The 17,298-nt window shown below is 38.9% G+C and overlaps 1 protein-coding gene across 2 annotated transcripts in view; it reads right to left on the bottom strand.

Moving 5' to 3' along the window:
* Nucleotides 1–8,765: 8,765 nt before the first annotated feature.
* Nucleotides 8,766–17,298, bottom strand: part of LOC110702621 (alpha-mannosidase At3g26720-like) — a 29,366-nt gene continuing 20,833 nt past the window's right edge. For both annotated transcript variants that reach the window (XM_021880359.1, XM_021880360.1), the window contains 17 exons: nucleotides 17,008–17,073; nucleotides 16,859–16,915; nucleotides 15,851–16,067; nucleotides 15,622–15,755; nucleotides 15,046–15,114; nucleotides 14,834–14,893; nucleotides 14,646–14,717; nucleotides 14,430–14,477; nucleotides 14,230–14,349; nucleotides 13,923–13,988; nucleotides 13,181–13,293; nucleotides 12,994–13,078; nucleotides 10,603–10,713; nucleotides 10,420–10,515; nucleotides 10,294–10,341; nucleotides 9,278–9,346; nucleotides 8,766–9,185 (listed from right to left, as the gene is read on the bottom strand). In XM_021880359.1, the coding sequence (XP_021736051.1) occupies nucleotides 8,967–9,185; nucleotides 9,278–9,346; nucleotides 10,294–10,341; nucleotides 10,420–10,515; nucleotides 10,603–10,713; nucleotides 12,994–13,078; nucleotides 13,181–13,293; nucleotides 13,923–13,988; nucleotides 14,230–14,349; nucleotides 14,430–14,477; nucleotides 14,646–14,717; nucleotides 14,834–14,893; nucleotides 15,046–15,114; nucleotides 15,622–15,755; nucleotides 15,851–16,067; nucleotides 16,859–16,915; nucleotides 17,008–17,073 (1,650 nt within the window). In that variant the 3' untranslated portion in view covers nucleotides 8,766–8,966. The remainder of the gene's footprint in view (nucleotides 9,186–9,277; nucleotides 9,347–10,293; nucleotides 10,342–10,419; nucleotides 10,516–10,602; nucleotides 10,714–12,993; nucleotides 13,079–13,180; nucleotides 13,294–13,922; nucleotides 13,989–14,229; nucleotides 14,350–14,429; nucleotides 14,478–14,645; nucleotides 14,718–14,833; nucleotides 14,894–15,045; nucleotides 15,115–15,621; nucleotides 15,756–15,850; nucleotides 16,068–16,858; nucleotides 16,916–17,007; nucleotides 17,074–17,298) is intronic.

Below are 17,298 nucleotides of genomic sequence, written 5' to 3'. Positions count from 1 at the left end.
GGTCTACTTCATTAGCCACGTTCTTAGAAATGCAGAGCTTCGGTACCCCATGGTTGAAAAATTTGGTCTCGCCCTTTACATGGCTGTTAGGAAGTTGAAACCTTACTTCTTGGCACATCCGGTCACGGTCTACACTGACCAACTGATCAAGCGGCAAATGACAACCATAGAGTCTTCTAGTCGAATGCTCAAATAGGCTATTGAGTTACAGGGACTAGAAATCACTTTCGAACCAAGGAAGGCAATAAAGGGGCAAGCATTCGCTGACTTTATTGTTGAAATGACAAGGCTGGCTGAGCCGGACCATATCAATCAGGTTTGGAAAGTGTATGTGGACAAAAGCTCCACGATGAACGGCTGTTGTGCAGGCGTAATTTGCCAGTCTCCTGAGGGGGACAAATATGAATATGCATTACGGTTTAAGTTCCAGGCCTTAAACAATGAGGTCGAGTATGAAGCCCTGCTAGCTGGTATCCGGATGTGCAAGGCGGCAGGGGAAACGAGAATTGACGCCTGCTCTGACTCACAATTAGTCGTAAGCCAGTACAATGGTGTCTATGAGGCCACCCATCCGGTTATGATCAAATACTTGCAGGCGGTAAAGGCTGAAGTTGGGACACTTGAAGACTTCAATTTAAGCCAAGTGCCCAGAAAAAAAAAATAATCAGGCGGATGCTCTGTCCAAACTGGCCTCATCCGCCTCCTATGAAACGCCTCGGTCAGTCTTTTGGAAAGTCATGGAAAAAAGAAGTATATCTGATGAAGACCCCATTAGAGTGCTTAACCAAAGCTCTACCTAGATGGACGGAATCCGGGCATACCTAACAGACGGCACCCTCCCAGATTCACCTCAGGTTGCGGCCGTGCTGAAGAAATGGGCTGCAAGCTTTGAGATAAGGCAAGGAGAGCTCTTCAAAGCAGGTTTCATGAAGCCTCTTTTGAAGTGTTTAACCCTAGAAAAGGGGAAAGAAATCCTCAAAGAATTGCATGCCGGATATTGTGCCTCTCATGTAGGCGGAAGATCCTTAGTTTTCAGGGCCAAGCGGCATTACTTTTGGCCTACCCTGGATTCGGATGCTATGGAGATGGTTAAAAGTGTCAAAAATTTGGCAAGCTGATCCATTGTTCGTCCACTGACCTGACGGCCATCCACAATCCTGTGCCGTTTTCTAAATGGGGCATGGACATTTTGGGCCCATATATGACTGCTCCAGGCGGCAGGCGTTACATCTTGATGGCTGTGGATTACTTTACCAAATGGGTAGAGGCGGAACCGGTCAAAAACATCAAGACAAAGGACGTCATCTCCTTCATCTGGAGGAATATCATCATCGGCTTTGGGGTGCCTATGTCTATGAATTTTGACAATGGTCCTCAGTTTAAGACCCCTCACCTGAAGACTTGGTTGGGAGATCAAGGGATATCCAATTATTTTGCATCAGTCGGCCGACCCCAAGCAAACGGCCAAGTTGAAGCCTTCAATAATAAAAAAGAAAATTAAGATAGCTGACGGCCTATGGGCGGATGAATTACCACACGTCCTATGGGTCATCAGAACAACAGCAAAAAGGGCAACTGGAGAAACCCCATTCCTCATGGTGTATGGGGAAGAAACTGTCTTGCCCATTGAACACTATGAACCGACTCTTCGGATTATGCTATATGATGAAGATGCAAAATGGGAGACCATGCGCCTGCCATTGGACTCACTCCCAGAGCGCAGGGGCAATGCTACCTTGCGCCATGAGATCTACCGTCTGAGAATGACTCGAGCTTACATCAAAAGAGTACACAAGCGTCCTAAGCATCCTAAGCATCCGCCTAGCCATCTGAAGGACTGTTGGCCTCACTAGAGCATCTGTCAATAAAAATACGATAAGTAAATATTTTTGAAGACAATTGCATTTTTTAAATAAAAAAAGTAAGGCCGGATGGTCGGAGGAATTACCTCTCTCTCCCCTTGCGGCTTCGCTGCCGCCTGCTGTGCCACCAGCAGTGGTGAGTGGCTGCTTGCCACTCTTCGACGCTCGATGCTGAGCGTTCGGCTTTGTGGGAGTGTGAATGATGGAGGAGGTGCCCGTTCCCTTCTTCGGCTTAGTGGCGATGTGTTTTTCTGCGACTTTGGAAAACGTCGCCAGCTGACTGCTTGCGCAAGTTGGGATCAGGTTGAGAAGAGGGGGCAGGCTTTGATGAGCCACCCTGAAAAGAATTCTAAGTGTGAGACCTTGAGACAAAATACACTAAGTAATTCATTGAAGAAATTTTTCTAGGATCGAAGAGTTTGTTACCTGGGGAGTGCCGCTTGGCGGCTGCTCATCTGCTTGTTTGAGGTTCGAGCGGTAGAAGGCTGCAGAGATAGCCGGTTTCTTATGAGAGGGAAGCTTGGCCATTGCTACGTCTGCAACAAACAACAAAAAGAGTTAGCAATGAAATAAATAAGAAACAATGTAGGTAACAAAGCTGATAAATTCAAGCGGCCAGCTACCTCTTGGCATCTCAGTACTAAGGCCGCAGGCGGCCAAGTACGTCCCGTCCGAGAGCCACTCGAATCGGGGAATATAACTTTGGGGGGTGACTTCCTTGACCCCCGTCTCATGGTTCATTCGGACGGCCATAGTAAGAAGGCCCCGATAAAAAATCTCCTCCTGCGCCCGCCTAGGAACAGGCGAAAGGGCTTTCTTCCCATCCAGAAGGAGCGGATATTAAGTCCAGCGGTTATACCGCTTGTTCTTTTGAAAATCTAGGGAACATACTATGTAAAACTTGGTCCTCCAGTCCTTCCATTTATTCTCCTTCCCTAGAGTCATCATATAACGGGAATAGCTGGTCAGAGTAAACCAGCCGATCCAGCTTGAATTTGGAGTCCTGCTCAAGTAATGCATATGAGCAAAGCCTCAAAGCTGGGCTCCACCTCCAGCATCTCACAGGCGGCAGCGTAGCCCAAAATGTTAACCCAAGAATTGGGGGCTAGTTGCCAGATACCCAGCTGGTATCCGTCCAAGATCCTCTCCACGACCGGATGGAGAGGAAAGCGTAGTCTTGCCTGGATGGCCGCCTCGTAGCAGACGAAGCACTGGTCACCATTCTCTTTCTTTCCTCTTCTCTCTTCTCTGTCCTCTCCTTCTCTCTCCTCTTCTTCCCCCTTCTCCATTTCACTTTCTTTCCTCTTCTCTCTTCTCTGTCCTCTTCGTTCTCCTTTCTCTCTCCTCTTTCGTTCTTCTCTTTCTCTCATCTTCTTTCCCCCCTTCCAACCACCTCACAAGTCAGACCACAGCCGCCGCGTCTCCTTTTCCACTTTCTTGTCTTCACGTATATATCAACATTAAACTCGACTAGGGTTTTAAAATTTTGAACAAGTAAGTTTTTTCATGTCAAATTCGACCATGAAAACTCTAGATCCAGAGTTTTTATGGTCGAATTTGACCTTTATAACCCAAAATCAAGCTAATTTCAGGGTTGTGTTGATGAAATTCAAGGTATGTTATTTTTTTCTTACTTTTTTTTGGTTTGTGCGATTTTTTTAAACTTTCTGGTGATGTGTGGGCGGTGGTGATGGACTCATGGGCAGTGGCGGTGGTGGTGGACTCATGGGTTTAGATCTAGCCGCGGTGGATGGTGGGGTGGGTGTATGGTTGAGGTAGGCCGCGGTAGATGGTGGGGTCGATTTATGGTTTGGGTGGGTCGCGGTGGATGGTGGGATGGGTTTAGATCTGGTTTTAGGAGGGTTAGGTAGGGTAGGGTAAGGTGGTCTGGTTAGGTGGGGTGGGCTAGGAGGTGGGTCTGGTTAGGTGGGGTGGGGTAAGTGGTCTGATTAGGTTTAGGTGGGCCGTGGTGGTTTGATGGGGGTAGTGGAGGTGGTGATACGTCGCGCCGATGGTGGCACGACGTTTTTTTAATTGCATAAATAATCTTTCCGATGGAATTCCAGTCGGAAGTTTCTGACGGATCTTACTATTCCGTCGGAAAATTTTCGACGGACTTTTTTGGTTCCTGAAAATCTCATATGACGAAAGTTCGAAAATAAAAGTTCAATTTTCACGTCTTTCTTTTTCGGAAGAAAGTCGGTACCCTCCACTAGTCTCCTGAAAATAATGACGGAGAGTTTTTGCTTTGCATTTTTGGTTGCTTGTGACTGCACACACACACCATATACACAGACAACCACAAGTCATACACATGTCATGTCATTTCAAGTCAAACTTGGTTAATTCATTTGGTCAAGTCAATCACAAAATATACGAGTCCCTTGGCAAATTTATTTTTGCAGGTCTCATTTACAGCCCACGTTCGGGGACAAGCGAACCATTTACAGCCCATGTTCGGGGACAATCGAACCAACTACATCCCACGTTTGGGGACAAGCGAACCATTTACAGTCCACGCTCGGAAACAAGCGAACCATCTACAACCCACTTTTGAGGACAAGCGAACCAACTACAGCCCACGTTCGGGGACAATCGAACCAACTATAGCCCACGTTTGGGGACCATCAAACCATTATCATTTTAGTGATCATCTCCCAAGCGAAGACGATTCACGGCGCAAGGTTCTCGATACATAAAGACTTGCAATATCATCATTAGAGTTTTTCCTCAAGCATGGAAAATTGTCTGTCGTTGCCACCTCTCAAGACGAAGAAGTCGGCGATTATATCATCTATCAACTTTCCTCAAGCATGGAAAGTATCATCCGGTGGATTTCTTCAAGCGTAGAAAACTGCCAAATTCATCTGTTGATTTTCCTCAAGCATAGAAAGTATCAAATATCATCCGGTAGATTTCTTCAAGCATAGAAAGCTACCAAACTCATCTATCACGTCAGATACTATCGAACATATTTGCCACCGATACACTGGTGTCAGATACTATCAAACTTATTTGCCACCGATACACTGGTGTCAGATAAGCATTCTATCCCTTTACTCTTTTATCAATGGAAATAACATTTTTCTGCAGGTATTGGTGTAAAAAGAGTTATTTAGGATTGCAGAACATCTTAAATCATTCTCCGTTCCTATCGACTACTTTAACTATCGTTTTCGAAACTAACGTTTCTATAAACTCAGTCAAAGTGGGGGCTTCGGTAGACACCTAAAAATGTCTCCACAAAATCAAACCCGATGATGAACAACCTTTCACTTCCATTATTGGTTGGTTTGAGTATTAATTTTTGGAGTGCTTAATCCATATTTCTATTCAATACATTTCATAAACCAATCCAATTCCTAGCTCATTTTCCTAAACCATAACTTTCCACTTTTCATGTCCACATCACAAAACCGAGAGAAACTGATTTTGTGGCCCAATCATTTTGATCCAATTATTATTTGGTTGGATAGGCCTTGAAATAAGATTTCCAAAAATATATCATAAGCCAAATTTAGATTTAAAACGAAGAAGATATGAGCAAAATACTAAACCCGGCCCAAAATCGACACCATTTCACTAAAACGGTCATATCTTGAAATCTACAAAAGATTTTGACCTGATTCTAATTGGGTTAGAAATTACACTACAAGAGATTTCCAACAACATATTATTTATCTTATTTCAATTTCTAGATCAAAAGATATGATAAAAACAAAAATCGCAAAAACTGCTATTTATCAGGTTTTATTCTGATTAAATTCGGATTTTATCTTGATTCTTCTACCCTTCTTTTTGCATTATAAATAAAGTCCATATCACCCCTTTTTTGATCATCAACAAGCTTGATCACAAAATCATTCTCTTCTCCCTCTTTAGCCTAAACACTAGCCTCCCTATTATCTCAAAATACTTCCCCTAAGCACTTTAAGGTGTCCATACTTGACCCAAGATTCTGTACTTAAACCAAGGCGTGAAAAGGTAGAATTAACTGAGGGTTTGGACCAAATCAACTCTACTTTTTTTTAATTTAATTTCTATTTGATTTATATTTTTATTGAAGTTACTAACAGTTTATTCATGATGTAGCAATTCAAGAAAATACGAAAAGTCAGTAATTAACCACTTAATTACTCTTATTTTTATTCTTTATTTCTAGTATCATGATTAGGGTTATTGTTATTATTTAGTTTAACTAACAATTTATTGTTGAATTGCTTCCAATATTAATGTTTATTCTATTATAATTTATAATATCACTATACTGCATGTTTAAAGGGAATATGTAATTGAAAATCACATCTAATAAGATAATTTGGACGACAGGTTTAGGTTTCTTTTTAATCTTGTTGTTTAATCAAGTGATCACGGTATTTTAGAAATATCTCTTGTATTAATATTCAACCAATTTAGCATAATAATAGTTTGGAGCGAATTGAATCTTTGTTTGTATGCCTTTGAGATCGCAGGAATCACTTTTCACAATAAAGAATCGAGTAGAGACCAATACGGGCGAATGTGACTCCATGACTCACTTCGTACCATCATCCCCGATCCTCCTTTCATGTTTCCGAACCATATGGAGTTAGTAATCTCATGGATTATGAATGGGGTGTAACATTCACGGGTCAATCGTTGTTGCCTTCGTTGTCCCTTATTCGTGGTTGCCTTAAATGATCTGTGAACGGTTTACAAGTTCCTTAAAAACTTGTTGACGACTCCCTACTTTCCTTGTCCCTAATCGTATTATGTCAATTCCCACTTCCTATGAGGGCCAAACATATTCACACATGCTTTAACGTAGGCGCACTTCAAACGGCGCCTATAAAATGCTAAAATCAAAATTCCTTTGCATTTCTTATAAGGTAGGAAGCATGGAAAACAACCGGTTTCACAAGAATTTTGAAGTTGTTCCTTAGGTAAAAGTGGTGTAGAAGGTTCAACATCACTATTCAATTGTTTCTTAGAACTGTGATGCTTAACCCATTCCCAGATCTTTTCTACTCTCCTCTACAGCTTAACACTAGAACAATACATGTTAATATCTTAAAAGAAGGTTTTGGCTGTTTGAGAGGATGTGATCTTTGTGAGGAGAATGGCACATTAAACATCCTGGACTTAAAATTGGGTAAGAGTTTTCTAGAAGGTGAGAAAGTTAGCTAGAGGTGGTGTGTGGTTGGGTGTTGTAGGAATATGGTTAATATATTCTGTGGATTCAGAATGCAATCTCTACTTTTTCAAAGGGGGAAGGATGAAGTAGCAAACATAAGGGGCCTCTTTTTTAATTGGCTACTCTGGGGTTGGGATAGGACAATGTCTTTAAAAATACTCCGAAGATTTACTCGAGTTGTTCTGAATTTTTCAATCCTTTTTAGGCCAATGTTCGAATTGGAGAGCTTATGGTCAAGATCAAAACTAGACACACCAACCATTTTTATCAGCCACCAATGGAGTAGTCATAATAAGAAGACAAACAAACAAGAATTTTTCCTGTGACCAACTATATTACACTTAAAGCACAAAATAAACAAATTCTCATATATGATATTAATTCATTTAAACTCAGAGTTTCCGAGGTCCAAGTAGAAACCTGGTAATAACGGTTCAAAAAAATGAATTTGGAGCTTTACTCCAAGCAAGCATCTAATTTGATCTGGGAGGGTTTTATTAGTCACTGAATATTCCGGCCAAAGAAAGCATCAATTTAACATGTATCTCACACAAGTTTAGAGGTGACGCATCAAGTTGTACCCATATAGCAGCCTCGTTAAAACTATATCCCTTAAAGAATCACCTTGAGTCCAAGGTTTGAAGACTAGAAGAGAAACTTGGTACATGACATCTCAGTCTCGAACATCTTCACATTGAAACTAAAAAATATTATTGAAATTCTAGACTATAATATCCCAGATTTAATCTAGTGACACCCATTCTTGGACTCGTTGCTCTGAATATTGACAGTAGTCTACAAACTTGCCAAGAACTAGATGAAGATGGAAATTGGATTTTTGGGTTCGTAAAAAGACAGATTTTGGCTTGGGTAATATTGAGTTGAAGCCATATCTGTTGAAAGAGGGAAAAATCAGGGAACTTGTAATCGAAACCTAGAGGGATTGAGCACAATATAGAAATTAAAAGCCACTAATTAAGATTTTGTTTGGCATCACTCTGGTTTTTTCTTTTTTTTCAAAATCATATAATCTATGTCATATAATGAATAAAAAATCAGTTAATTTATTAAAATCATAGTAATTTTGAAAATTGACAACAGAATGGTGAATACACATTTTTCTTGTTTTCAATTTTTTGGTTTTTTTGTTTTAAAAAAATACAGAAAACAAAAAATAAACTACAAACTACAAAAACGATGCCAAACAAGCCCAAAGACCTTGTGTTGAAAACGAGCATAGTATAGAAACTAAAAACCAAAAAACAGGAAACAAGTAAAAGTTGTTTCCACTTTTCTGTTGTCAGTTTTCAAAATTATCATGATTTTAATAAGTCTAAATAATTTTTGATTCATTATGTGACATATATAATATACTTTTAAAAAAACAAAAAACCAAAAAATAGAAAACAACAACGATGCCAAACGAACCCTAAAGAAAATGAGTAGAGTATAGAAACCTAGGGAAAACGAGAGTATAGAAATTAAAAACTCTAGTTTAAGAGCTTGTGTCGAAGAAAATTCCACTGATTTAAAAGGAAAACTAGCGATAATGAACAAGATGGTGGAAACAGGGAGCAAAGAGTGAGGACGAGCGACTCCAACTCGGGAGTGCGAAATAGCGAATAACTATACTAACTATGAAGTTATTGAAGTGTGAAAACATGTTATCTAGCATCAGACAATCACGCCTTACTCCTGCCCTACAATGTTAAAAAAATGATTCTAATCGCTGACTAAAGATATTATGTCACTAACGAAAAGGTGTAAAGATAAATTCCATAGTAAATTATATACACAAACAAGTACACAACATGTCCAAGCTCAGTCAGCACATACTCAGTGGGATGGGATGGGATGGGATGGGATGGGATGGCTCAATGGCAGAATTAGAGACATGAACTAGTTCCTGGATGAATCAGCACAAAGTACAGTTAAGCACCAAACATTTTGATGTATTCTAAATCTACTAAGAAGGTCCTAATTTCCATGGGTGCAAGTTCCACCACCAGCTCCACGGGATCAACAGGACCTCCCCTCGACACCTTTGTCTCTTTTCCTGACGAATTCTCTACTTTCCATGCTAACCTCCTCTTCTCCATTTCAGCCCTTTCTTGATTAGCAGATAGGCTCGTCTCTGTCACCTTAATGATCTGTCATGAGAAGCAACAAAAATTCCATATATTGATGCTTGTATGAAACAAAATATTTACAGTATTTGATGCTCTAAACTCTGATTTCTTACATTCTTGTTTGGGAAGAGTTTCTTGAGTACTACATGTGCCATCACAGACAAGTCTTTGTCCTCTCCGTTCTTTAGATGCAAAAGATATCCAAAACGAACAGATTTAGCCAAAAACAGACGCAGAACTGAGTGCATAAAGCAGCATATGCAAAAATGGCCGGAAAAGCAACAGCAAAGGAAGCCACAACTATAGAGGTGGAGGTTGATTAGGAAGGTACTGAAACTAAGCTTCAAGGGCCAAAACACTTCTACAATTAGTAACAATACATTAATCCATCCAGATAATCAGTTTTTCCCACTTATAGGGGCACCACCACTACCAGTAACATCATCTTGTTAAAAAAATCATACAAATGAACTAACATGAGTTTTCGTCCAACATTTTCTTCCCCTTTTAGTCGATTGTGAATCTATAATTTGCTAATTCTAATGACATATTGGATATGAGGCTCACAAGTGATGTTACAAGCATTCATATTAGCACTTACTGATATCAAGAGGTAGAAATTTTAGCAATTCAGAGGTAGAATTTTCGAAATATAACTGCATATATGGAGATCCCCTATTAGGTATATCCTGTGAGTTCTTTCTTTTCCATAGGGGCAGGGTCTCCGTTCTCAAGGGTTAAAAGGTGGAAAGGGTTAGGGTGGGAAGGTTAGTTTACAAGGGGTTTGAACATGCCTGAGGGTGTCCCCAACGGCAGGACTTGGGCAGACTTCATTATATTACGATCCAATATAAATCAGAGAGAATTAACAAGGCTCAGGGACCAATTATGATGAAAACCACCTCTATGTCCCAGAGTATGTGCCCTGTCTCAAAAGATGCTTCATACGTACCACCTCACTAAAAGGGGCAGTACGCTACCATTAAGATCAACAGATTGTAATCCACTATATGAAGTTATCAACATAAATTCCATAAATAATATATACTTCAAAAATAATATAAAACATATACAAATATATAGCAATTGACATTGTAATCTCCATGAGAAAAATAAGAGAAGTTGAAACCTCGTAAAGATGTGCTAACCGAAGAAGTACTTTCCCATTGTCAAGCTCCTGAATGATAAAGGAGATTAGACCAGTTCATCATTCAACTTCATAATACAACTTTTTCAATACAATCCTACCACTTACCTGAAGAGTGATTATAGCAACATTATCAGGAAGGCTGTATGAAGAAGCTAGTCCAGTAAAGGTCGGTACATGGGAGCTCATCCAGTCATCCCCATCCTATAAAAAGAGGAAAAGAATACATTCACATCAACTAAGAAACGAGTTCAGGAGATATAAGTACCTTCTACGGTAATGTTTTTTTACCTGTTCTGCAAAAGCAAAGATTAGTGGAGAGTATATCTCCTGGCTATAACTTCGACGCCATTTTGCCCCCTCTCCGATGGGATCAATTTTAAAAAAATATTTTCCCTTAATCTGCAAAATGGGGCTAAGGAAATTAAGAATGCAGGCTGACTGAGAGTGGTGAGTAAAAGCTAAAGATTGTGCACAGAACAGTATTCTTATATAATGGTTCTCAGATGAAGATAACACTTTTTTTTATTTTTTGGGTAGTTAAGAAGAACTGCCCTACTGGCCCAAAACCTCTCATAGGTCAATTGGCCAAGGTTAGCATTTACACACTAAGAGTAAGTGACCATGAAAGTACCCCTTGTAGGGATTGAACTGCCAACCTCAAGGTTGAAAAGTCCTTTCCTTGGAATCCTTACCACAAGGCAAACTCTTGGTAAGTAATGAAGGTAGCTATATAGGTCACTTATCAAAAGCGGTAATTACATCAGTAGTGGCATCCCATCTTAGGTGAAAATCGATGGATCAAAGGGGGTTCACGTCGGTCGGATTATTTGAATAGGGTCAAATTAGGCCAGCTTTACATTAATTACCCGGCTAATCTGTATTGACCAGTATTTATAGAGGAGAACCAACTAGCTGATTAAGGCTCGGATTAGGGTTTTTGGCTGTGTTGGGAAATGCTGGGCCGCATTAGGGTTTCTCGGGATGTGCGCTGTATACGATTCAGGAATATTCCGTTTTAAGGTTTATTCCAAGGACATTTTAGTAAGTTTGGTATTTTACAAAGTTGGGCCCACAAGGGGATTCGAACATTAGCTCCCGAAAATTTCGCGAGAAGTTATCCACACCGCGGGAGTTTGGCCAAAAAATGATTTTCTGACCACTAAGTCATAAATAAGTGTGCACGTTACAAGGTCGTGCCCAAGTAGTAAGCGAGCGCTGCCAGCCCATGCTTGGGTGCTTAGCGAGCAACGCTTGGTGCAAGCTAGGGCACTGGGCGAATGCTGCTAGCCCCATGCGTGGGTGCTTGGCGAGCGAGGCCTGGTGCGCACTCCTGGGTGAATGCTGCCAACCCCATTTGTGAGTGCTAGGCAAGGCCTGGTGCGCGCTCAAGAGCGACCGCTGCTAGAGCGCACCAAACCTCGCTCGCCTAACACCCAAATATGGAGCTACCAGCAACTAGCAAGTGCATCAGGCCTCACTTGTGACTCGCCTAGCACCCACGCAAGCCTTACTTGAGTAGCACACACACATGACGAATGAGGCTGGCGGCATTGCCAGTGCACTAGCGCACAACTTGCCAAGCACCCAAGCAAGGGCTGGGAGCGCTCGCTCACTACTTGGTCACGACCTCGTAACATACACGCTTATTCATGACTTGGTAAAAAAATCATTTTTTCGCCGAACTCCTGAATTGTGGAGAACGTCTCACGAATTTGTCACGGGGCTAATGTTTGGGCCCCCACTGTGGGCCCAACTCTATAAAATATCAAAATTAACAAAATGCCCTTAGAATAAACCCTAAACAGGAATATTCCCGTGTACGGCACGCATCCCGAGTAACCCTAATGCAGCCCAGCAGTTCTTAACACTGCCAAAAACCCTAAACTGAGCCCTAATCAGTCAGTTAGTTCTCATCTATAAATAATGGTCAACACATATCAGTCGTCTAATTAATTTTCTCCACTCTCTCTAAACGATTGACTGACTTGACCATCGGAGGCACTTTCTCAATAACAACCCTGAGGTAGTTGACTCTCTGTATTTTGCAGGACTCAATTTGAACAGACTAGCAAGCTCCCAACACTCAAATTTCGAAATTCTATTGCAGAAACAATATGAATAACTTATCTATCCTCATCAAATACAATTATTCAATATATGCTTTTAATTGCGTGGGAGATTAATTTTTAATGCCTTCTCATGGAAATTCCATTGAAATTGTAGCTAAAGCTTTTCTTTCTAGATTAATGACTCTTAAACATCATACAGTTAGCAGCAGCTGAAAAATGATATAGCATCAATAATAAAACATAGGCAAGTTTAATCCTTGATCTTTTCAGCTTCCACAGGTTCAACCTTCAACGGTACACATGTTCAACAGTGCATTAGGTATATTAATATTTGAATTACTGTTGCCCTGTTCTTGGTAACAGGTTGGTCTCCTGGAAACTTTCTGATAGGGTCATATTAGTTCAGCTTATGTTGTCATTTTTGGGTTGAAATTGGGGCAGGTATTGGATCAGATCAGTTTCACCATGTTGCTATGAAAGAGGTCATGGTGATTTATGCTTCACTAAAAGAAATCAAGACATATATTGCACATCAGTGCATGTGGTGCAGCGCACAAAAGTATTAATATGAACAAGGACACTTAAATTCCTAAGAAAGTAAGAAGCATACCGTTGAGCCTTTACAATCATCGAGAGCACAAACTGTTTCATTAAGAACCTCCCCAACACCTCTAGCATCATCATGAAGCAGCCTCCTATCAAACAGGAACTTGTTATTTGTTACAAGATGAATCAAAAATTTGCAATACTTTTAAGTCACAGGAGACCAAACTCGCTATTTGAGAATTTTGACATACCGATGTAGCATTAATTCTATCTGACCATCCATTATGCTGGACCCGCCAATTGCACGGTCAACAAGCACAGAAAGTTCTTTGTTTTCATCTTCTAAGTATATTCCAAGATTTATCTGCAAAAGAAGAATGATCATCAATATATTGTCAATGAGATAAGCAATCACATTCACTTTCTGTACGATGTTCTAATGTAGAGAGCGAACCAAACGAAATGCATTCAGGTTGTCAGCCATATAGCATATGCTTTTGTTTAACAATAAAAACCAGCCAAAGAAAAATCTATTACTACCAGCAGCAACTGGCCACATTAAATGATTTAAGACAAAGAGTGCATACCAAGGTTTCTTGTCATCTATAAAATCATAGTAAGGGTTTTTACAAAATGTTTCCATGAGACTTACAAGCACATGAGTTAATTTAATCAAAATCATGACATTAATTTCGAAAAAGGAACTATAACAAATCAATTAAATGATCCACTTCAACAATAGGAGCACAAGTACTTCAAAATAATCCAACTTGACTGGGAACAAAGAGCCGGCCACTAGCACAAGCCAATCAGACTCTACTCCAACATTAAGTAAAGTCAAGCATATATATATATATATATATATAGCTAACCCAAGAGTTAACATCACTATAAAAATAAAATAAAAAAATTTAAAGAGGAAACATTTATAAAAATAAAAAACCTGTTGCAACAAAGACCTTGGAGTGAACAAATTCTAGGAGCATAACATACTGGGTAATAGTTTCCTGCAATTGGCTGGCTGACTTCGAGTTCCCAATCTGTCCTATGATCACGAATCTGAAATAATAATCAATTTTTCAAAACAGGCAGTTCAACTTTGTTAAAAGTCATGGTCATGCAAAAATCTAACAAGTTTGAACAACTTGAAGTCATTCTCAGTATATACTTAACTGTGAGGTGGAAAGACAAATGAAAGGTAACAGATGAATCATCATCTTTTATAACACTACTTGGTTTGGACATAATATAAATACACAAATATAAATTCCTTTTGCTAAGTAATTAAGTATTAACTCACCCTCTTTATGAAATCGCGGCCATTAGAATCAGTGTAGAAAGTTCTATTTGTTTTCATGGTTGTTTTGATCTGGGTAATAATTTCTTTCCCTGCTCCATCATCAATGGGTATGGGTCCAATCTAATCAAATATATACCAAGTATGAGCTTTAGAACCAATTGTAACTTGTTTTATATGAAGATATAATACCAGAAACTAACCGTGAACTCTATTTCAGCATGTTCTTTTTCCTTGTATACTCTAGTTACCTGCACAAGGAAACCGCAATTTCTCATGGCATACATTACCACTTTCTTTTTTTCTCTGCTCTATAATAAAAGCACAGGTGTAAAAACTATGGGAGACAATTCTTCTAAACTACTGGATATAAGTACAATAGTTTTCTATGCTCTTTAATCTTTTCTCATGGATAATACCTGATGTATCCATGAAGTAGGTTGTTGATGAACCTCATCAAGTAGTGGGCCTTTCATTACAGTCAATGAATCCTGGAACAAGTGGGAAGTACTTTGTGATCTCTAGCTACATAGGAGCTTTAAAATTATTGAAATTGCACTTTGCAGCAACAGTAGATAAGCATTATGTACGAAAAACAAATTAATACCTCTCCCTCACTTTTAATGGAGAAAGTGCCATTTGGGCGAAAAACATAAGCACCAGATGCCTAAAACAACAATAAAAGAAAAGAAAAAAAGTTAGTGACCAAACTATGAAAGGTCTTCACACACTCCGCTCAATTATAACCAAAGTGAAAAAAGATTTTAAATAGATAAAAACATGAAACGGAGAAATAAAACAACTTATACTTATGGTTACCTGAGTATCTTCATTAGTTCCACTGAATCCAGTGTAATAACTATAGGACTGTTCGACAACTGCACTAACCTTCATCAACGATGGAAAAGTAAAAAATTAATAAAAGTTGGTGCATGTGTACTTTATGCTTTTCTTTAGATAACTAGCTAAGCCTGTTTAGTCAAAAGCAGTATGATAGCAGAATTTTTCAATGTGAACCTTTTCGACCATGTTAAACCAACTATGTGCAGACATGATTTGAAACTTATCAATCATAATACTACAGTAATACTCACATCATTATAGGCGTTCTGTACATTTGCTAATAATTTCTATATGTGAAAATTGTCACAATATGCCAATATGGGTACATATCCGAGTGTACTCCATGTCCCAAAACTATAGATATGTCTAAATTTTGAAAGGGGCAAGTACATATCTGAGAGTCTGACTTCAATACAACTATAAGAAAACCAAACAAGATAATAGTGACTAACAGCAGAACTCTTCGCCAGTGGGCACACAGACAAAGATATTAAACAGGCAAACCAAAATAAACACCAGATAGAGAAATCATTAGAACAAAACACAGCTTACTGAGTTTCTGCTATTAGTATACTGAGAAAGTTTCCCTCCAGCATAGAGCAACCTCAAATTTCCTTGTCCAACTTCAATAGTGTTATTTATATTTCCTTGAACAGAGAATGCTGATGACATTATTGACCTTGCACCTATGTTAAGATTTCAGAGCAAAAAAGATAGTATTTGCCTCAGCAACACATCAAATAACTGTCATGAAGACATGCTATTAAAGAAACTGGCTAACCTTCATGTGCACCGGACACAATATAGGTGCTGAAACCAAGGGGAGGCACAGATACTGCAAAAGCAAGCCAGTGGTTGATGGCATTTTCTAAGGGTTTACCAAGATATGCTTTCACATTATCATTTCTAAGACTGAGTGAGGCATTAGTCAAAGGTATTAGCTGAGATTCTACTTCTTTTCCTTCAATATCCCGAACTATGACCTTGTCAATAGTTACCTACAAAAGAGCATATTTGTAGTCAATTTATGTGCAATGAAAATCTAAACCACAGAAAAGAATATAAATCCTTTTAATTTTAGATAATAGCCCACATTTAATTCACAGTTAGGTCCCGTTCACTTCACCTTAAAAAGATAATATTAAGTATAAACAATTTCAGTTGAGTAAAAATAAGTTCAATTAAGTAAAATTCAGCTATCTTAAAGAAGAATTATAATAGACAATCAGTAACAAAAATTTTAGCTCAGCAAAAATAATTTCAGTTCAATAAAATTAATTTAAATTCAGTAAAAATAATTTAAGTTCAGCAAATATAATTTTGTTTCAGTACAAATTATTTCAGTTCAGCAAAAATAAGGTGAAGTGAATAGGGCCTTACTTTCAAGAAATTGTGTTAAAATTCCAAACTTAGCCTACACTTTTCAAGCTTTTACCTCTCTACCACAGTACCCCACCAATGTAATCTCTCTTTGGAAGTTTTAGGTATCTTTACAGGTAATATGGGAGTTATAGATAAGTACAAGGTTAAAGTTACTAAATTTAGGAAGTGACCTATTTATATTGAGATGAACTAATAAGACATGTGGCCTATATTTCAGGAGTGGAGGTATAGAGAGAATACAGCTAATCATATAGGGATTTGAATGTTTTGGTGACAGAATATGTGCACTGCAATTACCAAATAGTTTCAAGGAAATAAGAATCAAAGATAGACATGAAAGTTCAGTTTGTATGCATGCATTCAGGGTAGAAGAAGAGGCAAGTCGGTGAAGAAACGAAATACTAACCGGAATTCGTATCACTTCCTCTCTGTTCCATCCAAGAGAGTTGTACACAACAACTACCTGGACAGAGAACAGAAAACATATTATTTAAACCCAACATATTTCTCAACGATAAAAATGTGTTCAACAAACAGAAAGATATGAGTATTTACCAAACTTTTTTCATTGGACAAAAGAGTTTCGGATGGTGGGCAATAGCTTATGTTAAGAAGAGGACACTGTAGACATACCACAAAAACATAATTAGAACAAATTTACTTGTTGCTATCAGGCAGGATCAGCATACATGGGATACAGTTAGCTTCAGTAATGCATGCAGCTTTTGGTAAGTATTTCATAGCAGTATAGCTTCTTTTTTTTTTTGATTAATATTCCAGTGCTCTATCGTGTTTAATAGCAGTACACCAAAGCATTAAAATTAATTTAAGCCATAAAAGCCCTGT

Source organism: Chenopodium quinoa, unplaced genomic scaffold (assembly GCF_001683475.1).
Source record: "Chenopodium quinoa cultivar QQ74 unplaced genomic scaffold, ASM168347v1, whole genome shotgun sequence".
NCBI lineage: Eukaryota > Viridiplantae > Streptophyta > Magnoliopsida > Caryophyllales > Amaranthaceae > Chenopodium > Chenopodium quinoa.
Note: the sequence above shows the minus strand (reverse complement) of the source record. Positions and strands in the feature narration are given on the sequence as shown.